The sequence below is a fragment of the Balaenoptera physalus genome (genome assembly GCF_965194825.1).
Source record: "Balaenoptera physalus genome assembly, chromosome: 3".
Taxonomy (NCBI): Eukaryota; Metazoa; Chordata; class Mammalia; order Artiodactyla; family Balaenopteridae; genus Balaenoptera; species Balaenoptera physalus.
In genome coordinates, this window is record NC_138890.1 from 120,329,871 (window position 1) to 120,354,329 (window position 24,459).

The window sequence follows — 24,459 nt, forward strand, 5'->3', positions numbered from 1 at the left end:
CCTAGAAAGCAAGAGTTCTTTTTGGAGATCAGGAATTTCTATCGGGCGGGGACACTTTGGAATGGAAACTCCTGGAAAACGGGGCTCCCTGGGGAAGCTTGGAGTTGAGCAGAACTGAAGCTGGCAGGAACTGCCATGGGAAGCCGTGGGGCCCAGAGAGACCCTCCAGACCTGGCCCACGGGGAGGAGGGGGGATGTAAACAAGATTGGCCAGCAACATCAGCTCTTTTTTTATCAGGCGCTAGTTATGTTCCAGGCATTATATCCTTTGATTCTCCCAATAAACCTTATGACCTGGATAGTAATGTTGCTTCCATTCCCAAAGATGTGGAAATTGAGACTTAGCAGGGCCAAGAACTTGCCACAGGTCATAAGAGAATAATGGAGAGGGATGAACCTGTCTGACTCCAGAACCGGCTTTACTAAACACCACCCTATGTCCTTAAAGAAAAAGACTGAGCCACAACCGTAGAGGTTGAATGTAATCTGCCAGAAGTGTTTGCTTTCACTAGACCCATGAAGCTCACACCATGGTCGGGGCAAAGCACCCATTAAACCAGGGCCCAGGGAGACCTGGAGGGTCACCAGCCTCCATCTGCCGGTTTTCACCTGGTGGAGGCAGTGAAATCGTAGCTCCGGAGCTGTGCCCGGACCCCACTGCACCATTCACAGGGTTCCTACCAGGGCTCCAGGCCCATGCTGAGCCTCAGGGCAACATTAAGAGGCCCAGACTACCCGCTGGACAGATAAAGGGGACAGAGGTGGGATAGTTTCGGGGGCGTACTCAGAGTCACTCAGCCTGTAAGGGGCCAAGCCTTTGGCTACAGAAGTCGGCCCTTGACCGCTGTGCTCTGCTGTGTGCGGGCCAGAGGCCTGGCGACTGCAGGTGAGCGTGAGAGCCACCCGAGGACCAGGACTGTGTTCCGGACAGTGTTGGAGGCGCCTTTGACTATTGCCTTTGAAAAGGCTGAGGGCAGACTGAGGCCAGAAGAACCCTCAGCCAGATTTGCAACTGTTTAACCACACATGTTCCAAACAACCTAATCAAAAACATGGGCAGAAGACCTAAAAAGACATTTCTCCAAAGAAGACATACAGATGGCCAACAGGCACGTGAAAAGATGCTCAACACTGCTAATTATTAGAGATGCAAATCAAAACTACAATGAGGTATCACCTCACACCAGTCAGAATGGCCATCATCAAAAAGTCTACAAATAATAAATGCTGGAGAGAGTGTGCAGAAAGGGGAACTGTCCTGCACTGTTGGTGGGAATGTAAATTGGTGCAGCCATTATGGAGGATAGTTTGGAGGTTACTTAAAAAACTAAAAATAGAGCTACCATATGATTCAGCAACTCCACTCCTGGGCATATATCCGGAAAAGACAAAACTCTAATTTGAAAAGATACATGCACCCCGATGTTCATTGCAGCACTATTTACAGTAGCCAAGACATGGAAGCAACCTGTGTCCATCGACAGAAGAATGATAAATAAGATGTGGTACATATATATAATGGAATATTAGCCATAAAAAAGAATGAAATACTGCCTTTTGCAGCAACATGGACCTAGAGATTATCATATTAAGTGAAGCAAGTCAGAGAAAGACAAATATCATATGACATCACTTATATGTGGATTCTAAAAATATGATACAAACGAACTTATTTACAAAACAGAAACAGGCTCACAGACATAGAAAACAAATGTATGGTTACCAAGGGGAAAAGTTGGCGGTGGGGGAGGAATAAATTAGGAGCTTGAGATTAACAGATACACACTACTTTATATAAAATAGATAAAAAACAAGGTCCTCCTGTGTAGCACAGGGGACTATGTTCAATATCTTGTAATAGCCTATAATGGAAAAGAATCTGAAAAAGAATATATATACATAAAACTGAAAAAAAAATGAACCACTTTGCTGTACACCAGAAACTAACACCTAACACAACACTATGAATCAACTATACTTCAATAAAATAAGTAAATAAATACACATGTTCCATTCTTCTCCAGGGCCATCATTTCCCTCTCAGCACCCAGAGCCTTCATTCTGACCTGTGGCCTCCCAGCGGGGTTTGCCGCTGCACCATTCACCTGTGCCGTGTTGCACAAGTATCACTGAGTGATTCCCTCGTTCCAAACACTGAGCCTTTGGTGGGGGGCTGGCAGGGCCCTTTGACCTGGAGTCCAGCTTGAGGGTGGAGTTTGGTGAGGATGAGGATACACCATAAATGGTGATTTCTCCCTTAAGCTCTATCCTCTAAGTCTGCCCACAGGAATTGAAAACTCAGAGAAGGCAAAAAAAAAAAAAAAATTCCCAGCAGAAACCGTAAATGGAAAACTGACCATCCGGTTCTAATGGCATCTGGATCTGACAGAGAAAGGAGCTCAGACCCCACAAAGTAGGGCAGGGTCTTTACAAGGTGTGCAGCCCGGTAAGGATGGTGGGTATGGAAACAGTGCTTTGCAAACTCTGAAGTGACACTTGAGTGTGGGTTGCTGTTTTAATGACATAAAATACATGTCTTAGAAAATATCCACGAAATGTAGCTCAGGAACTGGGGCAAATTAAAAGTGAAATTTGCAATCATACAAGCCATTCAGGGACCCCAAATCATACAGTGCCTTAATTTTTCACCCTCGTCACAGGTTGCTGGTTTGAGGTCCAATTTCTAGATTCCCTTTTGAGTTCTTTCTTTCCAGAAGACATACTCATCTCCCTACTGTCCTCTGCCACCTATCTTCTTCTCCACCCCCACCCAGGGCTGTGACATATGTCTGTGCAGTTTGTCCCCAGCACAGCTGCAGCGGGGGCCATTCACATCAAAGTCTACATGAGTCAGACCATTGATTCTTTTTTTTTTTTTTTATAACATTTTTATTGGAGTATAATTGCTTTACAATGGTGTGTTAGTTTCCGCTGTATAACAAAGTGAATCAGCTATACATATATCCCCATATCTCCTCCCTCTTGCGTCTCCCTATCCCACACCTTTAGGTGGTCACAAAGCACTGAACTGATCTCTCTGTGCTATGTGGCTGCTTCCCACTAACTATCTATTTTACATTTGGTAGTGTATATATGTCCACATATACACTACCACTCTCTCACTTTGTCCCAGCTTACCCTTCCCCTCCCCGTGTCCTCAAGTCCATTCTCTAGTATGTCTGCATCTTTATTCCCATCTTGCCCCTAGGTTCTTCATGATCTTTTTTTTTTTTTTTTTAGATTCCATATATATGTGTTAGCACACGGTCTTTGTTTTTCTCTTTCTGACTTCACTCTGTATGACAGATTCTAGGTCCATCCATCTCACTACAAATAACTCAATTTCATTTCTTTTTATGGCTGAGTAATATTCCATTGTATATATGTGCCACACCTTCTTTATCCATTCACCTGTCGATGGACACTTAGGTTGGTTCCATGTCCTGGCTATTGTAAATAGAGCTGCAATGAACATTGTGGTACATGACTCTTCTTGAATTATGGTTTTCTCAGGGTATATGCCCAGTAGTGGGATTGCTGGGTCATATGGTAGTTCTATTTTTAGTTTTGTAAGGAACCTCCATACTGTTCTCCATAGTGGCTGTATCAATTTACATTCCCAACAACAGTGCAGGGGGGTTCCCTTTTCTCCACACCCTCTCCAGCATTTATTGCTTGTAGATTTTTTTGATGATGGCCATTCTGACTGGTGTGAGTTGATACCTCATTGTAGTTTTGATTTGCATTTCTCTAATGATTAGTGATGTTGAGCATCCTTTCATGTGTTTGTTGGCAATCTGTATATGTTCTTTGGAGAAATGTCTATTTAGGTCTTCTGCCCATTTTTGGATTGGATTGGATTGTTTGTTTTTTTGATATTGAGCTGCATGAGCTGCTTATCAATTTTGGAGGTTAATCCTTTGTCAGTTGCTTCATTTGTAAATATTTTCTCCCATTCTGAGGGTACACCATTTATTCTTAAACCCGGCTGCACACTGGAATCACTTGGGGGACTTTAAAAATTATTGATGTCTTGGTCACTCCTCCGGAGAGTCTGATTTAATTGGTTTGAAGTACAGTCTGGGCACTGGGATTTTTTAAGCTTCTCAAGTAATTCTAATATGCAACCATGTTTGAGAACCACTGAACTAGACTATGCTGAGAATGGCATCCCCTGGGGATGTGGGGTATACAACCTGCTAGCCCTTCAGCTTGGCCCTGCTCACCCCCATATGTGATCTCCAATGACCTGAACTCGCTAGTGGGAGAGATCACAGACTAAATACACACTTTTTTGAGTCATGTTTTCCCTAGGGCTGGGATTGAGGTTAAGGAGCGCGTAGGTACTGATCTCTGAGTCTTTGAAGGCTCTCTTACACTTCCTGCATCCTTCTGAGGGATGAGGAAGAGGCAGCGGTCTAATCCCACTGAACACTGGGAGTTTTTCAAGCCTGGTTTTGGAGGCTACCCAACTCCGGTGCTCTGCCCAGGGTGAGCATGCTGTTTTGATCGCCTGGCTGAGAGAGTGATTTAGGTCCTCGGAAGAATCTGGCTTATTTCCCCTGGTACCTAGGTCATTCCGTGATTATAAATCAGCCACTGTTAGCAGCTGCATTTCCCTCTCCCAGGCCGCGAGGGAACTGTGCAGTTTTTACTGAATTAGCAACTTAATTGCAATAAATATAGCTCTAATGCCCCAAAGAAGTTATGGCAGCTCCCAAAGGCGTCTGGCTTCCCACACTCCCCCTACCCCAACCTCCTCTCCAAACTCAGGGAGCAAGTTAAACTCTGAGCAGTTTGAACTTACTAAATCACAGCTTCTGGAATGAAATCACTTTGTTTTGCATAGGTCAATATCATCAGATCCTGCCATCTGAATTTAATGTCACCGTTTCCTATAACAACTAACATCCTTCAAATGGGAGGAAGAGGCAGACCAAAAATCCCACAAAAATCCAGAGAAATGAGACAAATATGTGATGCAAGCATCTCCGTGGATTCACAGTTCGGTCAAAAGCTCGCCTGTTTTACAGCCTAGATGCTCTGTAACTCACTGATGCTCCCCCACCACGAGTGCATCTGTCATTCTAAAATTACAAGTGGAACTTCGTTGGCTGAAACCTTGCGTCTGGCGTGTGTATTTATACTTGGCATTTCAGAGTTAATATTTTTGGTTCAGCAGAGGGATTTAAAACAAACATTTTCTGAAAAGTTCCTAATTCCTGAGCAGATATTTGACTCGACTAAAGTGAATGAGAGAGAGAGAGAGAGAGAGAGAGAACCAAGTATGAAAGAGGCTGCTAGTGGCTTACCCAATATCTGTTCTACTCTTTTTTATATAGTCTACAGTACGTACTCCAATTTCATCCTTTCTTCCAATGGTGTCCTTTTTTTTTTTTCCTACTCTTTTCCCTTTGTAATTTAACAACAGTAATTTTTAAAAATTTACATTTCCCAGATGTCTTTGCAGCTTGGTATGGCCACAGGATCAAATTCTGGTCAAAGAGGTAGAAGTGGAAGTATGACATGGAACTTCCAGAAAGGATTTCTTGAAAGGAATCAAATCAGATGTGAGGTGTGTCCTTTTTTTCTTTTCTTTTTCTCCTACCTTCTAGAATGTAGACATAATGCTGGAGCTTCAGTAGCCATCATGGACCATGAGATGACTTTGAGGAGGAAAGCCAGGTGCTGAATGAGGATGGTGGAAAAAGAGGCCACTGATGGCGGAGGGATCAACCTTGTACTGATACTATCTACCTCCGGATTTTTTATATGTGAGAGGGAAATAAACTTTTCTTGTTTAAGTTAAGGTTATTTGGGGTTTTTATTTATACAAAAACAAATCTAATCCTAAATGATAGATGAGGATAGGGTAAAATTAATAGAAAAGTCATTTCTTATAGTATGTCAGCACATTTTTGCCCATGTTAGTCCATCTGCATGAGTGAGCAGCATGACTTGAGGACATGGACATAACTATTTCTTGTGCTCAGCAAGGTTAAGCCACATGCCTAAAGTCACCCAGCTAATAAGCGGCAGAGGCAGTATTCTAACTCAGCCTATGCGTTTACTTAAAACTGCTGTCCCTGTCAGTGGAACATGAGTCAATAACTACAGCTCTGTAGAATGTGCAGTTTTTAATCAACAATATTATTATGTTTAATCCTTAGCAGGCTGTGCAATGGTCAGGTCCGGCCTGAATCCATTCCGCACCCAAGGAGCTTGGGAGAGATTTGCTTACCCCAAAGATACTCCCCTTCTGGAATCTACTGGACTTTGTGAGTAAGGCTTCTGTGTGTCTCTCCTTTATCCAGCCCCAACCTGTGATGCCCCACATAAATGGTAATAGATTCTGTATAACAGGAGAGAAGGAACTGTTGAGGGTCCATAGAAAGTTGCCTTTGCTTAGAGGATTTAAGTTACAGGTCGTTCCATGGACAAGGTTTGATGGCCTCCTACAACTAGACTTTCAAATCCAGGCAGTTACTTACAATATTGACAATGTAGCGTGAGAGAGCCCTCAACAACTGATGTGGCTAACTGGGGACATGAGATGTGTAAACCCATCAAAATTAAGGAGAGGGAAGTCTTTTTGTTTATTTGGGCCATTCTGGTTCAGTGAGTGTAGTGACAATGAAATTTATTCAAGAGAACTTTAAGTCACGCCCTGGAAATACCAATTAAATGACAAGCTGTCTGCTTTTCTCTCCATACCCAGAATAGTCTGTTATCCTAGTGTAGGGCCTGCAGCAGAGCTGTGAAGGCAGTGCTAGGTCCTGGAGTGAGGCAGTTTCCTCCATGGACCACAAGGGCTCTGAGCGCACGTGTACTCAGTGCCTGCTTCACTGCCTGCCAATAAGATGGTCTTCCTAAACGTTTGTTGCTCAAAGAGTTGAATGAACTTCTTTTTTTTTTAAACATCTTTATTGGAGTATCATTGCTTTACAATGTGAATGAATTTCTGAGTGCCTATAATACTAACCCTGAATAATGCTTTTTCAACATCACACCTTAAGACAGTGGTTGACATGGGAATAAAACCCAATCTTAGAAATGCCTATGAAATAATTATATAATCCACATGAAATGGGTCCTTTGTAGCTGGTCTTGGCACATTGCCACACTTAAAAGGAGCAGAATTAGGTTCCACTATGTGGAACAGACAAACCAAAATAATAGTGACTTAAACAAGATTTCAAAGTTTATTTCTCTCTCTCAAAAAGTTCTCTTAAAAGAACTCTGACGTAGATAGTCAGGCAGCATCATAGTCATTGGGGACCCAGCCTTCTTCTATCTTTCTGTTCCATCTTTGTAACAAGTAGCCTCCATCCTCAAGGTCACCTCATGGTTCAAGGTAGCTGCTGAAGCTTCTGTGATCACATATAAGTCGTAGTCTTCAAGGAAGAAAAACAGAATGAGGACAAAGAGAAAGTCAGAAAAGGAATTCCCCCAGCTAAGCAGTCTTTGAGGAAGCCCCTTCCAAAAACGTCTCCTTACATCCAGTTAGCCAGAACTTAGTCATATGGCCAAACTTAGCTGCAAAGGAGGCTGGGAAGTATAGTCTTTTGCTGGGCATGTTGCCACCTCTCCCTCTCCCCCCAGTAACATATGCCAGCAGTTCTCAACATTTTTGATCTTGAAAACCTTTTATACCTGTAAAATTTACTGAGGAACCCAAAGAACTTTTGTTTATGGACTATCTATTAGTATTTACCATTTACTATACTAGAAATTAAAGCCAAAAGAGGATAAAATATTTGTTTATTCATTTAAAAATTATAATGCACATAGCAAATCATCACATTGTACACTTTAAATATCTTACAATGTTTTGTCAGTTATACCTCAATAAAGCTGGAAAAAAATTAAAACAGCTCCAGGGCCTTCAAAAATATTAAAACATGAAAATTACAATTATAAACCCTTTCTGTATTAAATAGCATATTTTTCCAAAGCAAAAAAAAAAGAGAAGTGATATTGTTTTCCATTTTTGCAAATTTGTTTATTATCTTACTTAACAGAAGACAGCCAGACTCATATCTCATATCTGCTTCTGCTTTGAATCTGTTGCCATATGTTGTTTTGGTTGAACTCTATAAAGAGAATCTGGTCTCACACAGATGTGTAGTTGGAAAATACAGAAGTATTTTAAAAGCTTTTCAGGTAATTATGGATATTCTTGGATACCAGACCAAAACCCAGGTGGTAATTTCTGAAAGGCTAGTTGCAATGTGGAATCTGAAATTGTATCAATGAACATTTTGTACTCTGTTACATTAAAATCCATTGGTCTATCTTGTACACTGAGTTCATTTTTCCCACACGTGATTTTGTAATATCACGTAGTGGTCAAGTGGAAAATATTCGTTCACTGAGTTGTACTGACCTTTCAAATGCTGACACATTTCATTATATAAATTTTTAGAAATTACATTTTAAAATATCAATACCGATCTCAAAAGAAAAGTCCACTTTTGGAGAAGTTGTCAAGCTCACGATGACAAATAGAAGTTTTCAAAAATTCTAATTTTCACTTGAAAGGTTGAATGTTATCATTGGCAACAAATACTGTCAGTTATTTCCCTTGAAGTGACAGGATCACTTTGTTCAGTTTTGAGAACGTCTGCCAAATGCACGAGTGAATAACTATGGTGCCTCCTGCCACAGGCCTTCAAGGACCACAGGGTAGGCTGGGAAGTCGGTTGGGATGTCACTTGAGCACAGGGACCAGAAAGGTGACCCCCAAGGATGAGCCCCCCCCGCCATGGCCTCCAAGGGGCTCTAATGAGGCACAGACACACTCTAGCCTAAACCTGTCCTCTTTGAGCTTTGTAGACAGCACACAAAGAGATCTATTTGCCTTCTGAAAAATTCCAAGCATGTTTGTGTTGCTCCTGTTCAGGCTGTTGAGGGATCAGGGCGTCCTTCCTGGATGAGGTGGGATCAGACCAGCCCCACAGGCCCCGGGGGAGGAGCCCCTGACCAATTCCAGGAGAGAAAGGGGCAGGGGGTGCTGCTGTAGCCACGATTCCCTCTCACACCCACTTGGGGTGGGGAGGGAGGGGAAGCGTGCAAAGTTAATCCCTGGAGCTCCTTCTGATGAGGAATCAGTTTACTTAGGTTGCTCTGTTTCACCTCTGAAGGTACAATGGTGGTGGCTCTTTGGTAAGTGAATGGCTGTCTGCTGTGAACAGTTTTTCAAGTGTGAAGGAGGAATCTGGGTTGAGACAAATCATCAAAGGAAGAACCCTGTGGAATCAGATTCATGACTCTGTGTGCTGCCGTTACACTGACGTTGGTCAGTGTTTTACCCCATGGGCAGAGGACTTTAGCAACAACATATATGTGTGAAAATTCTTCCACATACACAGTGAAAGCTGTGTTCTCTCCCCCAGATACTTTGTGTGTGTGTGTCTATATAGAAGTGTTACTCATATTACATTGCATTGTGTCCACATAGATGTATGTATACATATCACGTTTGTTTCTATGTGTCTTGTGTGTGTTTACCTGTTACATGTATAAGCAGCAGTGGCAATGAAAATCATTTACCCTTGGACTCAAGAAGATGAGGTTAACATTTAAAGCACATGGAGAGAGATCATTTCCTTCTCTTCTTGTATTCTAAAAATAATTTTATGAACAGGCAATATTATGAACATGGTAAAAAAATTTATTAATTAGCATGAATTAAAGTGAAAAATAAGTCTCCCATCCTCTGCCCCAGACATGATTATTACCAGTTTTTAGGTCTTCTTCAAGAGATATTCTATATATTTAAAAAAGAGTACACACACACATACCCTTTTTTTAAAAAAATGTGTTCTTTTATACTAATGGAAGGTTAAAACAGGAAAATCACATAGCTTCATTTCCAGCCCCTTGTGTGTAAGCACAGACTCCAGCACACATATTTGTGTCTGTGATTTACACATGTGTAGGTTTTGTGCTGGGGGAAAAATTCTTTGTTATAAGAAAACTTCTGGAACCTAGAAAACTGACTTCCTTCCCAGTTCATCTGGTTATTAATCTTCCTAAAAGCGCAAGACAAATAAAATCCCCATATCTGAGACCTTTGTGGTATCCCAGAGGCAGGTGAGAATCATTCCCATGGAATTGTCTTCACTTTCTGATTTGTCATCAGTTCTTAGGAGCAATCCAGTAAGGGTTTATTTAGTACAGCTCTCTGTTGATTTTATAACCAACTGCTGACTGCTTGGGACATAAAACTCTTGATGATTTACAAGTAGTGAGTGGGAAAGAAATCCATAAATCACATTCAATAATAAGAAGGTGTAGGTGAACACACACACATGCACACACACACACACACACACACACACACACCTTCAAAGGAAGAGTTGTAGGCATGACCAGAAAATATATTCGTTTTTAATTTGAAAATTGAGAACTCATTGGTAAGAGGCCCACAGTCAATAACCTTAGAGAGTTTAATAGTACCAGGTGGTATTTTAATGTAGGGCAAGAGGTTTTATTTCTTAGAGGGAAGACGCTGGTTTCCACTTTTGAAATGTTCAAAGGATTTTTTATGGTCTCTGGAGTAAAAAACTTTTTTTTTTTTTCCGAAGAAGTTTCACCAACCAAGCCAGAAATACTGATGGTTATCAGTTTTCTGATATTATTGAAACTCTTGAAACTATTATGCAACAAATATTTCTCAAACACTCAAAGATTTTTTTCATGTAAATTTTTTTCTAGGACTGTGCTTAGAAAAATCTCTAATAATATGCTAAAAGTAGAAAACATTAAGTTTCTAATTCCAGGAGAGTCCTAGAGTTTCAGGGAACTGTCAGGGAAATATAAAGCAAAAAACCTTGAAAAACATTTTTGTTTGGAAAGTGAAATTTAATAAATATGATTCTGCTACCATGAATAGTTTGCCAACTCTCTGCCTCCAAAATATAGTATAATATAGACAGAAATTAAGGATCCATTTAGCCAAAAGCCAATCTCATTTGGATCCTGATTTCAAACAAAACAAAGAGGTAAAAAATTAAACAGAATAGAGAAAACTGAAGACGTTGAATAATGACTAAATATTTGAAGACATTAAGGAATTATTATAAATTTTTTGGGTGTAATAATGGTGTTGTATTTTTTTGGAGTTTTTATCTTTTAAAGATACACAATGAAATGTTTTAGGATGAAATCATTTGATGGTTTGGATTTGCTTTTTAAAAATCCAGTTGGGGGACTGTGGGTGGGAGGATAAACGAAGTAAGATTGGCCGTGAGTTGAGGGTGGGTAATGGTTACATAGGGTTTCATATACTATCCTCTCTAATCTTGTACTTGTTTGAAATTTTACATAATGAGAAAAAAAAAAGAGCTAAGTTGAACTAGAGTGGTTGTTATCTATTTGAAAAGTTCTTCGTTTATTCATTTCGCATTTGTTATTCACCAGGAACCGAGCATCTGTAGAGGGCTTTGCGCGAGGCCCTTGGTGACCGTCCAGGGGTGTGAGCGGCGTCTGCAGACAGTGCCTGCTTGTGACAGGCAGGGACCCTACTGAGAACTAGGCTGGCCGCCCCCTTCTCTCGGTTGGTAAGAAGGTGTCTATCCCACGACCACTGTGAGGCACTCTGTTTGGGGGAGAAACACCAGCCCCCTGCGGGTGTGGACCTTCGGCTCTGCTCCACTCCACTGACCGGATAGTAAACAAGGCCAATGCCGAACCCCAGAGGGCTGAAGCTGAAAACAGCCACCCAAGGCCAGCTCATCACAAACAAGCGGTTTATTTTTATACTGTACACCCCGCCCCCCAAAAAAGTGGGGGGGAGCACTTAAAGGGCTGTTTTGGAGCAGAGCCACTTGCTGCATTTGAAACTTAGACCCGTGCCTGGTTCAGTGGAGCGAAAGGGAAAACGATTGCCATCCCTGCAGGATACCTACCTCCCAGGGCCCTGCAGAGGGCGTGGCGAGACCCACACTGCATGAGAGATCAGCCCGAGAGGAGAAAGAAGTCTAAGAGCTTTGTGAAAGTTTCTTCCCTTTGGTGCCTGGGCCTCATTACCCAGGCTTGGAGGGTCCGCTCCTGTCCTATCAATGTTGCCAGCTGTCATCAGTGCCTCCAGACCAGAGGCCCAACCCAAACTGGCTCCCGAGAGATGTTAACATTTAGTTCTTAAGACACCCGTCCCCTTTGATTAACAAGACCTTTTGGCTTTGTTCTGAATGATGTGTAGATTGCCAGAGCATGCCCAGCCATGGCACCCCAGTGAAGACTGAGGGTAGAGGAGAGGGATGTCTCCTGGTGCTCCGGTCACTGACATCTGGACTTTACCAGCAAGGTCAGTATCACACCCTATGTGCCTCTGGGTCTTGCCCTAACCAGGAAGTGTTCAGAATCAGATCACAGCTCCCTCTTCATTAAAACTCTTCAATGACTTCCCAATTGCTCTGCAGACGCATACTAAGATGTTTAACAAGGCCGACAATGGTCCGTGGGTTCTGGCCCGGACACTGGACCTTTGAGCATGTGCCTAAAGCCAGGGCCACGTTCCACACCAGGAATCTCAGGGTGGATGGCACAGCTGGGACCAGACAGACCCCAATTCACTCTCCCCAGATCACAGCCCTCCATTCAGCCCTGATAAGATACTGAGAGAGAGAATGAGAAAAGGCAAATATCCAGACAACAAACCTGAAACTCTGCCAGAAGTGTGTCCCCGCTGGTCAAAGAGACCAGAGAAGACCTGGCGTCAGAGTTCAGGGGCCAGTTGGTGGGCTTCCCATTATGTTGGCCCCTGCAACCCCAAAAGGAAAACAGAAAGAGAGCATGGTGGGGTTGCTTCAAAGCCAGAGAGCTGGTGGATGTAATTTCCCAGGAGCTGGAAGGCAGCTCTGTTTGAGGGCTGTAGCGGCAGCAAAATCAAAAGGTTTACACAGCCGCTCCTCCTCCTCCTCTTTGTCTAGTATCAGCTACTGTTCCTTTAGCTCCGGCCTCAGAGGTCCAGGGAGTCCGATGTCATGGCTGTCCATGTAACGGTGCTCCCGGGGTTATACAGGGCAGTAGTCCTGACTTCACTTTCCCAAGTCAGCTCTGGTGACCCTCCCGACTAGTCCTAATCCCTCTTATGGCTCCAGGACCCCTCTTGGGTGTCAGGGAATAAGTGATCAGTAGCTGTCTCTCTCTCTAGACTAGCCGTAGCTGCTTTTCTATGGGTTCGTTTTTTCAATGTTATATCCCCACTTGATGGCCCGGGTCCTGACACAGAGGATGTGCTCAATAAATAAGTGCTGAATTCCTATTTTCTGAGCCCCACCTCCCACCTTGAGCTGTCAGCTCTGGTGCACTGTCTCCAGAAGCATAAATTACCTCTGTGTTAGCACTTTGCCTTGGAACAGGGACAGCTGGTGCTGAATGATGGCAGCCTAGAGCTAAAAAGCCCCAAGGCCACTTCCCTGCACATCGGACTCCAGGCATCACTGAGACAAAGTGGCTGTCCCACCGGCCCACCTTCCACACATGGATGTCCTTTCTTAACATCTCTTTCCCTTTTGAACTACCCTTGATGCTCATTGGAACCCAAATCCAGGAATATAAAGTTATGCGGTGGGCGAGGATGAGGAGGGAGAGGGATGAGGGAGGCAGGTGTGTAGGCATTGTCGGTGGGCATGCCACTGGTGGTGCTCAACTATGTCCCTGTCACCTAACGTCCTCCCTGAACTGATGGCCCTCAGCCAGGAGTCCAGTATTTCATGAATATGCTGAGCAAAAAGCTATTTTCTGTTAACTGAATCGTATTTTTCCATCACCTGCTATCACTGAACATGAAAATGAATTCTCATATAAAGAGATTTCGTCCCTAGTGAGAGAGTGGCATGGACATTTATACACTACCAGATGTAAAATAGATAACTAGTGAGAAGCAGCCGCATAGCACAGGGAGATCAGCTCGGTGCTTTGTGACCACCTGGAGGGGTGGGATAGGGAGGGTGGGAGGGAAATGCAAGAAGGTGGAGATATGGGGATGTATGTATATGTATAGCTGATTCACTTTGTTATACAGCAGAAACTAACACACCATTGTAAAGCAATTTTACTCCAATAAAGATGTTAAAAAAAATAAAGTACAATATAGATACAAAAAAGAAGTAGCAATGACCATTAAAGGAGAGTGTGTTACAGTATTGTAAGTCAACTACACTCCAATATAAAATAAAAATTAAATTAAAAAAAGAGGTTTCATCCCTAAGATATAATACAAATCACAATAATAATATACCAAGCTTATGTTAATCATATCCTTGGAAAACTAGATACTTCTGATAAAGATTAGTAAAAATCACTCCATATACAAACACAGTACCAAAACTCTAAAGGATTGCTAAATCCTGGTCTTCCTTTGGGATGAGCCACCCACCCTTACCTTGAGTGGCCTACCTTTGTAGCCGATGGAAAATACTTCCTTTTAAACTCTGATGGTTTTATCTGTCTCTTCTAAAGCCTGTGAATCTGTTCTGGTTGTTAATTACACAGTCCAGATTCTGGGAGATTAAGGGCACCAAAGTTTTTTTATAAAGAAGGTGAGCTTATCTTGACCATAAAGATTGTTTCCATGACATGATTTTCCAGGTGTTGACACAGCAGCTCTATTCTGTCTAATTTAACAGATCTCATCTACGTGTAGGGAGGTGCTCGTGTTCTGTTGGCCACTGGGTCCAGCACAAATCCCATGTTGGGGTGGGCACCTCAAGCTTCAGCCTTGCGAGAGAGAACATAAGAGGCTGAGAGCCGCTGTGATGTGTCTCTCTGTGGTAACTTAAGGATTTATTGACATCATCGTCCTATTATTTTTTTTTATTAATTTTTATTGGAGTGTGGTTGCTTTACAATGTTGTGTTAGCCTCCGCTGCACAACAAAATGAATCAACCATACACATACAGATATCCCCTCCCTTTTGGACTTCCTCCCATTTAGGTCACCACAGTGCATTAGGTAGGGTTCCCTGTGCTACACAGTATGTTCCCATCAGTTGTCTATTTTATTAGCCAGCTATCTAATACTGTTCTAACAGAAGACATTATTTTATTCCATTTAATTCATTTATTTTTGCAGCCTTTAAGATGCCAGAGTCCTCAAGGGACACCAGATGGCAACCGAGTTCTTATACATATGAAGATCCCCAGCTGAGAACAGGAACTGGGAAATCTCCATTTGAGCCCGTTTTCTATTCCCTGCTTCCTTCCCCTACCCCCATTCTCACTACTGTGGAAACTCCCAAAGTCACAGCAGTAGTGATTTTTCCCTTGGCTACTGGAGCTCAAATTAAGACACCAGTGCGTTCCAGTGGGAAAGGGGTGGGTGGTGAATAAACAGGTGAAATTCCTGATCCTGAACCATATCCAGGGGATTTCTAGCTCGACCGGAAGGGCATATCCCCACCCTAGACTAATTTTTAACAGTCAGAGAGAGTCTACCTCCCACTTCCCCCTTCCCCGCCTCGAATGGTATCTGTCAGGCTTCCTGGGCTGCTCTGTTGTCTAACTTCTGAAGGTCACAGCATAGAACACTTCAGTTGTCAGCAAAAAACTAAAACTCTGCGCCCTCAGCCGCATAGTCTCTAGCGAGGGAGGGAGCATATTTCCTCATAGGGGGGAGGAGAGAAGCAGGCAGAGTCCTCATCTCCCAGCTGTGTCTCTTCTAGCTGCTCAGCATCAGGGCTGGTCCTGAAACGGGAGCAGAAAGCACAAGATGCATTAGAGCCCACAGCACCACTCTCAGAACCAATGCCACCATCCTGGCAACGGGCCACACGGAGATCTGCAGTCTCCCACCGCCTTCCTTACAGACCAAACGCAGCCATAGACTGTGACTGCCACAGCTGGAAGGGGAGCATCCCCAAGGCACTCTTCCTACCTGTCATTTCCACCGCCCACGAAGGAAGGGTAGTCCTGGTCATCAACAAAGGCAGCATTCTCTGGAGGGTAGATGGTGTAGTACTGAGGAGGGCTTGGCATGGTGGCCACCATCCCTCCAGATGGTATGAGGCCACACGGGTTCACCACTGGCTGCAGGTAGGTGGTGTTCATCCCCATGGGCTCTTGAGAGCCATAAGGAGGAGGGATATACTGCACCACGGTGGCCCCATGGAAGGTGATGGGTTGGTTGATACCAGTGAAAACAAACGATTGTCCTCCTGCCAACTGCTCTGAGTCCGGGAGCCTCTCCTCACTTTCTTTGCACAATTGGCAAGAGAACATTTTGAACTTGCAGACGGCAATCAGGATGAATGTCACCCCCACTGACAGCAGGATGGGCCCAAGGAGCTGGGTCCATTCAAAGTGGGAGACTCCTTGGTGTTTGATCCAGCCCATGATGGTGAATGTGATCCCCACCAGTCCCAGGAAGATGCCTGAGAAGAGCAAGGTGGCCCCCGCCTTGTCGTCATCCGACACCTGGATGTCAGCAGTACTGGGTGTGTAAGGAGTGACCGAAAACACGTTGAGAGGGAAATCTTCCATGCGGCCGCGGCCCTGCTCCATCATCCTTACACTTCTTCACGGGGAAAGAGGTTGTGAGAGCTCCTGAGAGCAGAGCAAAGGGATCCCAGGTTCAGATTAGTTATGGAAGAACTTTGGGCTTCTGTGGTTAACAGAGTAGAACATGCAGAGCCCTGAACTTTGTTTAGAAGAATAAAGGTCTGAGAAATGAAGCCTGAATCTTTCTCATATATTGTCAACAATTGGAGGCCTCTGATTTGCAATTCAGTGACAAGCTCTCTCTCTTCCCATTCATTCACTCATTCAGAAAGTTTTTACTGAGCCCATCTTATGTACCAGGCAGTACTTTTTAAGATGTGTTAGGCGCTGCTCCAAGGCTCTGTTTGCATCCTACCCAAACCAAGATTGTAGACATAGCAGAGGACCTCCCCAGGGCCTCTGGTTGTGCAGGGGCCCTTGATGTGTCCACCACATGCTCAGGAATCTAACCCAACTTTCCTGCTGGGTCAGCTCACTAGAAATAGACAGAGACCTGTTTCATGACTGTCTGTTTTCCTTCCCACCCCAGGAATCTCTAGTTGTGATGAGACTTAAACTTTCATAGCAACTCTCACAAAGCTCTGAGGTCCTGCTCTTTCCTGGCCAGCTCCAAGTGCCTTTGCTTTCAGCATTAGGGGAACAATTCCAGCTGTGGGACAGGAAAGACACCCTAGAGGCCTTTCCATGCACCACGTCATTGGCAGAGCATCAGGTATGACCTGGGGTCTCAGGGACACGCACTTCAGACCCTGGCTCGGTAGTGGCAGCTCAGCCCCCAGTTTCCATCGTGAAGTAAACAGCTGGATTTTCAAGTCTGCTGTGTTTTGCAACCAAACCCAAGCTGATTTCAAGAAGAAAACTTGCCCTTCAATGACATGATCTGTCATTCATAACTACAGAACTTCAGAAGGGCCCCAACCAATTTCGTCCTCCACAGAATAGTAACTGTAGCCCTGTAACTTTCCTAGACAGATCTTCTCCAAACAGATGTGTCTCTTCAGGGGTTAAATATTATATCAGCTCCCTTCCGCAGGCATGAGCTCAAGGTCCAGGAAGAGTTGCCCTCTTGCCCTAGGGCAGGGCTTCCCAAACTTGCCTGATGATAAAAATCACCTGGGCCACTTTTTTTAAATGGCAACATGTGAGTTCCCAACTCAGCTCAACAGAACCAACATTTCCAAGGGAGAGTAAGTGCCCCAGGTGGTTCTTATCATCAGAAATCTTTGGAAACCCTACGTTTATCCCAAGTGCTCCTGGGAAACCAGGGGAATTTTTTTCCCCTCCAAAATGCCTCTCCCTGCTACAGGACAAGGCTTGTGATCTTCAACTTCACTGCCAAACAGAAGGGAAAGCAAGCAGGGGACCCCCTCAGGTATCTCCCCATGCGTGTCCTCCAGCAGCAAGGATGGAGTGGTGTTGCAATAGGAGTGGTCTGCCCCTTTTCCCACTGGGATAGATCAGAGATCCAGGAGAGCCAACTTTTCTCTTTAATCATAAAGATTCTGGTCAGCTAGCCTGACATTCTTTTCAGGCTCTTAACCCCTGAGTTAACAGTTGAAACAGTCCCTGGCATTTAGAAAGAGCTAGGCTCTCAAAATTGTTCTTCTAAACCACTCAGTTTATGTTTCCCATTTGTCTTTAGCTACATCCACTTGCAATTACGACAACTGGAAACACTGAAAGAGCAGGGGAGAGAGATCACCTTCCTCTAAACAGCTCGTGAATCCAAAACTGGAATGGCTTTCAGAGCAGACTGGTGAGGAAATTCTAGTTATACTTCCTTTTTATTTTATTTTATTTTATTTTATTTATATTTTATTGAGGCATAGTTGATTTATAATATTATATTAGTTTCAGGTGTACAACAAAGTGATTCAAAATTTTACAGATTATACTCCATTTGAAGTCATTATAAAATATTGGCTATATTCCCTCTGCTGTACAATATATACATGTAGCTTATTTATTTAATACATAGTAGTTTGTACCTCTTAATCCCCTTCCTGTGTCTTGTCCCGCCCCGCTTTCCCTCTCCCTACTGTTAACCACTGGTTTGTTCTCTACATCTGTGAGTCTGTTTCTGTTATTCATTCATTTCTTCTATTTTTTAGATTCCACATATAAATGATAACATACAGTATTTGTCTTTCTCTGTCTGACTTATTTCACTAAGCATAATACCCTCCAACTCCATCCATGTTGCTGCAAATGGCAAAATTTCATTCTTTTTTATGGCTGGGTAATATTCCATTGTATGTATGTATACCACATCTTCTTTATCTATTGATCTATTCATGAACACTTAGGTTGCTTCCATATCTTGGCTATTGCAAATAATGCTGCTCTGAACATTGGGGTGCATGTATCTTTTTTACTGAAGTATAGTTGATTTATAATGTTGTGTTAGTTTCAAGTGTACAGCAAAGTGATTTAGTTATATACATATATGTGTATATATTTTCAGATTATTTTCCATTATAGGTTATTACAAGATATTGAATATTGTTCCCTGGGCTATACAGTAAATCCCTGTTGCTTATTTTATGTATAGAAGTTTGTATCTGTTAACCTCATACTCCTAATTTATCCCTCTCCCCCCGCCCTGCACCTTCCTCTTTGGTAACCGTAAGTTTGTTTTCTATGTCTGTGAGTCTGTTTCTGTTTTGTGCATGTGTCTTTTTGAATTAGTGTTTTCATTTTCTTTGGATATATACCCAAAGAATTGCTGGGTCATATGGTAGTTCTATTTTTCGTTTTTTGAGGAACCTCTGTCCTGTTTCCACAGTGGCTGCACCAGTTTACATTCCCACCAACAGTGTACAAGGGTTCCCTTTTCTTCACATCCTCATTAACATTTGTTATTTGTGTTCTTTTTGATGGTAGCCATCCTGACAGCTGTGAGGTGATATCTCATTGTGGTTTTGATTTGCATTTCTCTGATGATTAGTGATGTTGAGCATATTTTCATGTGCCGATTGGCCAGGTGGTCATTTGGAAAAAATGTCCACTTAGGTCTTCTGCCCATTTTTCTATTGGGTTGTTTGTTTTTTTGATATTAAGTTGTATGAGCCATTTATATATTTTGGATATTAACCCTTTATTGGTCATATCATTTGCAAATATTTCCTCCCATTCAGTAGGTTGTCTTTTTGTTTTGTCAATGGCTTCCTTTGCTGTGCAAAAGCATTTAAGTACCATTTGTATATTTTTGTTTCCTTTGACTTAGGAGACAGATTCAAAAAAAACTATTACTGTGATTTATGTCAAAGAGTGCTCTGCCTATGTTTTCTTCTAGGAATTTTGTGGTTTCTGGTCTTACATTTTGCTCTTTAATCTATTTTGAGTTTATTTTTGTATAAGGTGTGAGAAAATGTTCTGATTTCATTGTTTTACATGTAGCTGTCCAGTTTCTCAGCACCACTTATTGAAGAAAATATCTTTTCCCCATTGTATATTCTTGCCTCCTTTGTCACAGATTAATTGACCATAAGTGTGTGGATTTATTTCTGGGCTCTTTACTCTGTTCCATTGCTCTATGTGTTTTTGTGCCAGTACCATACTATTTTGATGACTGTAGCTTTGTAGTATAGTCTGAAGTTAGGGAACATGATACCTTCAGCTCTGTACTTCTTTCTCAAAATTATTTTGTCTATTCAGGGTTTTTTGTGCTACCATACAAGTTTTTAAATTATTTGTTCTAGTTCTAGGAAAAAGGCCATTGGCATTTTGACAGGGATTGAATTGAATCTGTAGATTGCCTTGGTAGTATAGTCATTTTAACAATATTTATTCTTCCAATCCATGAACACGGAATATCTTTCTATTTGTGTTGTTTTCCATTTCTTTCATCAGTGTCTCATAGTTTTCTGAATATAGGCCTTTTACCTCCTTAGTTGGATTTATTCCTAGGTATTTTATTCTATTTAATGCAATTGTAAATCCTTAATTTCTCTTTCTCATAGTTTGTACTTAGAATATAGAAATGCAACAGATTTCTGTATATTTATTTTGTATACTGCAGCTTTACCAAATTCATCAGTGAGCTCTAGTAGTTTTCTGGTGGTGTCTTTTGGATTTTAAATGTATAGTATCATGTCATCTGCAAAGAGCGACAGTTTTACTTCTTCCTTTCCAATTTGGATTCCTTTTATTTCTTTTTCTTATCTGATTGTTATGGCTAGAACTTCCAGTACTATGTTGAATAAAAGTGGCAAGAGTGGGCATCCTTGTCTTGTTCCTTATCTTAGAGGAAATGCTTTCAGCTTTTCACTGTTGAGAATGACGTTAGCTGTGGGTTGTCATATGTGGCCTTTATTACATTGAGGTATGTTCCCTCAATGCCCATTTTGTGGAGAGTTTTCATAATAAATTGGGGCTGAATTTTGTCAAAAGCTTTTTCTGCATCTATTGAGATGATCACATTATTTTTAGTCTTCAATTTGTTAGTATGGTGTATCACCTTGATTGATTTGCAAACCTTGAACCATCCTTGCATCTCTGGGATAAATCTCATTTGACCATGGTGTATTGTCCTTTTAATATATTGTTGGATTGAGTTTGCTAATATTTTGTTGAGGATATTTGCATGTATGTTCATAGTGATATTGGCCAGTAATTTTATTTTTTTGTGATATCTTTGGTATCAGGGTAATGCTGGCCTTGTAGAATGAGTTTAGGAGCATTCTTTCCTCTTCAAATTTTGAATAGTTTGAGAGGGATAGGTGTTAACTTTTCTCTAAGTGTTTGGTAGAGTTCATCTATGAAGCCGTCTGGTACTGGACTTTTGTTTGTTGGGAGCTTTTTTATTATTATTATTACATATTAAGTTGCATTGCTGGTGATTTGTTTGTTCATATTTTCTATTTCTTCCTGGTTCAATGTTGGGAGAGTGTACATTTCTAGGGATTTTCCCATTTCTTCTAGATTGTCCATTTTCTTGGTATATAGCTGTTCAAAGTAAGCTCTTATGATCCTTTGTATTTCTGTGGTGTCGTTGTAACTTCTCCTTTTTCATTTTTGATTTCACTGATTTGGACCCTCTCTGTTTTTTTCTTGATGAGTCTGGCTAAAGGTTTATCAATTTTGCTTATGTTTTCAAAGAATCAACTGTTAGTTTCTTTCTTTCTTTCTTTCTTTCTTTCTTTTTCTTTCTTTCTTTCTTTCTTTCTTTCTTTCTTCCTTTCTTTCTTTCTTTCTTTCTTTCTTTCTTTCTTTCTTTCTTTCTTTCTTTCTTTCTTTCTTTCTTTCTTTGTCTCTATTTCTGCTCTGATCTTTATGATTTTTTTTTCCTTCTACTAACTTCTGGTTTTGTTTGTTCTTCTTTTTCTAGTTCTTTTAAGTGTAAGATTAGGTTGTTTATTTGATATTTGTTTCCTGAGTAGGCATGTATCACTATAAACTTTCCTCTTAGAACTGCTTTTGCTGCATCCCATAGATTTTTGATCATTGTGTTTTCATTTTCATTTGTCTCCAGGTATTTTTAAATTTCTTCTTTGATTTCTTCAGTGATCCATTTGTTGTTTAGTAGCATATTGTTTAGCCTCCAAGTGTTTGTGTTTTTGCAGTTTTTTTCTTGTAGTTGATTTCTAGTCTCATAACATTGTTGTTGGAAAAGATGCTTCATATGATTTCAGTTTTCTTAAATTTACTGATACTTTTTTTTGTGGTCTAGCATGTGATCTATCCTGGAAGAATGTTCCATGTGCACTTGCAAAGAACGTGTATTCTGCTGCTTTTGAATGGAATGTTCTATCAATTAAGTCCCTCTGGTCTAATGTGTCATGTAAGGCCAGTGTTTCCTTATTGATTTTCTGTCTGGATGATGTGTCCATTGATGTAAATGGTGTGTTAAAATCTTCTATTATTATTGTGTTACTGTCAATTTCTGCCTTTATATCTGTTAATGTTTGCTTTATGTATTTATGTGCTCCTGTGTTGGATGCCTATATATTTACAATTGTTATATCGTCTTCTTAGATTGATCTCTTGATCATTACATAATGTTCTTCTTTATATCTTGTGATAGTCTTGTTTTAAAGTTTATTTTGCCTGATATAAGTATTGCTACCCCAGCTTTCTTTTGATTTCTATTGCATGGAATACCTTTTTCTATTCCCTCACTTTCAGTCTGTGTGTGTCTTTAGATCTGAAGTGAGTCTCTTGTAGAGTCACTATATATATGGGTATATATGTATATGTATATGTGGGTCTTGTTTTTGTATCCATTCAGCCACTCTCTGTCTTTTGATTGGAGCATTTAGTCTATTTACATTTAAAGTAATTATTGATAGGTATGTACTTATTGCCATTTTGTTAATTTTGGGGGATTGCTTTTATAGTTCTTTTTTGTTCTCTTCTTCTTTTGTTCTTCCCTTGTGATTTGATGACTATATTTAGTGTTATGTTTGGATTCCTCTCTCTTTTTTGTGTGTGTATTTATTATAGATTTTTGGTTTGTGGTTACCATGAGGTTTATATATAGTAATCTCTTTCTAGATTGATGGATGGATGGTTGGATGGATAGATAGATAGATAGATACAGATTTGATTATTTTAAGTTGCTGATCCCTTAATTTCAAACACATTTTAACAATTCTGCATTTTTACTCCCCCCCATGATTACTGGTTTTGACATATTTTACATCTTTTTGCTTTCTGTATCCCTTAACTACTTATTACAAACATAGACAAGTTTACTACTTTTGTCTTTTAACCTTCCTACTAGCTCTGTACATGGTTGATTTACCACCTTCACTGTATATTTGCCTTTACCAGTGAGCTTTTTCCTTTTGTAATTTTCATGTTACTAGTTGTGGCCTTTTCTTTTTCACTTAGAGAACTCCCTTTAATACTCCTTGCAAAGCTGATTTGGTGGTAATGAACTCTTTAAGCTTTTGCTTCTCTGTAAAACCTTTGATCTCTCCATTAAATCTGAATGAAAGCCTTGCCAGATAGAGTATTCTTGGTTTTAGGTTTTCCCCTTTCATCACTTTAAATATATTGTGTCAGTTCCCTCTGGCCTGCACAGTTTCTACTGAAAAGTCAGCTGATAGACTTATGGGCATTCCCTTGTACATAACTTGTTGCTTTTTCCTTGCTGCTTTTAATATTCTCTCTTTATCTTTACTTTTTGCTACTTTAATTACAATGTGTCTTGGTGTGGTCCCATTGGGGTTGATCCTATTGGGAATTCTTTGTGATTCCTGGACCTGAATGTCTGTTTCCTTTCCCAGGTTAGGGAAGTTTTCAGCTATTAAGATATGATGTTTTCAAATATGTCCTCTGCCCCTTTCGCTCTCTCTTCTCCTTCTGGGACCCCTATAATGTGAATGTTAGTATGCTTGATGTTGTCTCAGAAGACTCTTATGCTTTCTTTATTTCTTTTTATTCTTTTTTCTGTGATTTCCACTACTCTGTCTTCCAGCTCACTGATCCTTTCCTCTGTATCATTTAATTTATTGTTGATTCCTTCTAATGTATATTTCATTTCAGTTATCGTATTCTTAGGCTCTATTTGCTTCTTCTTTATACTTTCTAATGCTTTGTAAAACTTCTCACTGTGTTCATCCATTCTTCTCCCAAGTTCTTTGATCATCTTTATGATCATTACCTTGAACTCTTTATCGGATAGATTGCCTATCTCCACCTCGCCTAGTTCTTCTTCTGGGGTTTTATCTTGTTCCTTCATTTGGAACATATTCCTTTGTTGCCTCATTTTTCCTAACTTTCTGTTTTTATTTCTATGTATGTGGTAGGTCAGTTACATTTCCTGACATTGGAGAAGTGGCCTTTTGTAAGAGACATCCTACGCAACCCAGCAGTGCACTTCCCTCTTGTCGCCAAAGCTATATGCTCTAGGGGTGCTCCGCATGTGGGCTGCCTGGGTCCTTCTTTTGTGGTGGCTGACTACAGTCTGGCAGGTGTGGCTGGCCTCCAGTCTGTTCAGTTGCCAGG

At 41.3% G+C, this 24,459-nt stretch overlaps 1 protein-coding gene across 2 annotated transcripts; it reads right to left on the reverse strand.

Annotated features, from left to right (window-relative positions):
- Positions 1-7,176: 7,176 nt before the first annotated feature.
- On the reverse strand, positions 7,177-22,580 carry TMEM174 (transmembrane protein 174). Of its 2 annotated transcripts, XM_082457395.1 has the most exons (3): positions 15,884-22,580; positions 11,913-15,693; positions 7,177-7,394 (listed from the first exon to the last, which is right to left on the reverse strand). In XM_082457395.1, the coding sequence occupies exons 1-2, from the start codon at positions 16,510-16,512 to the stop codon at positions 15,588-15,590; spliced, it is 735 nt and encodes a 244-aa protein (XP_082313521.1). In that variant the 5' UTR covers positions 16,513-22,580; the 3' UTR covers positions 7,177-7,394; positions 11,913-15,587. The 2 variants fall into 2 exon arrangements, with proteins under 2 accessions (XP_082313521.1, XP_082313522.1); XM_082457396.1 differs by lacking the exon at positions 11,913-15,693.
- Positions 22,581-24,459: the final 1,879 nt, after the last annotated feature.

Coding starts and splice junctions, on each gene's coding strand:
- TMEM174 (XM_082457395.1), bottom strand. CDS start 16,512: ATGATGGAGCAGGGCCGCGGCCGCATGGAAGATTTCCCTCTCAACGTG. Junction 15,694..15,883: donor GTGGGCGGTGGAAATGACAG/GTAGGAAGAGTG, acceptor CTCCCGTTTCAG/GACCAGCCCTGATGCTGAGC.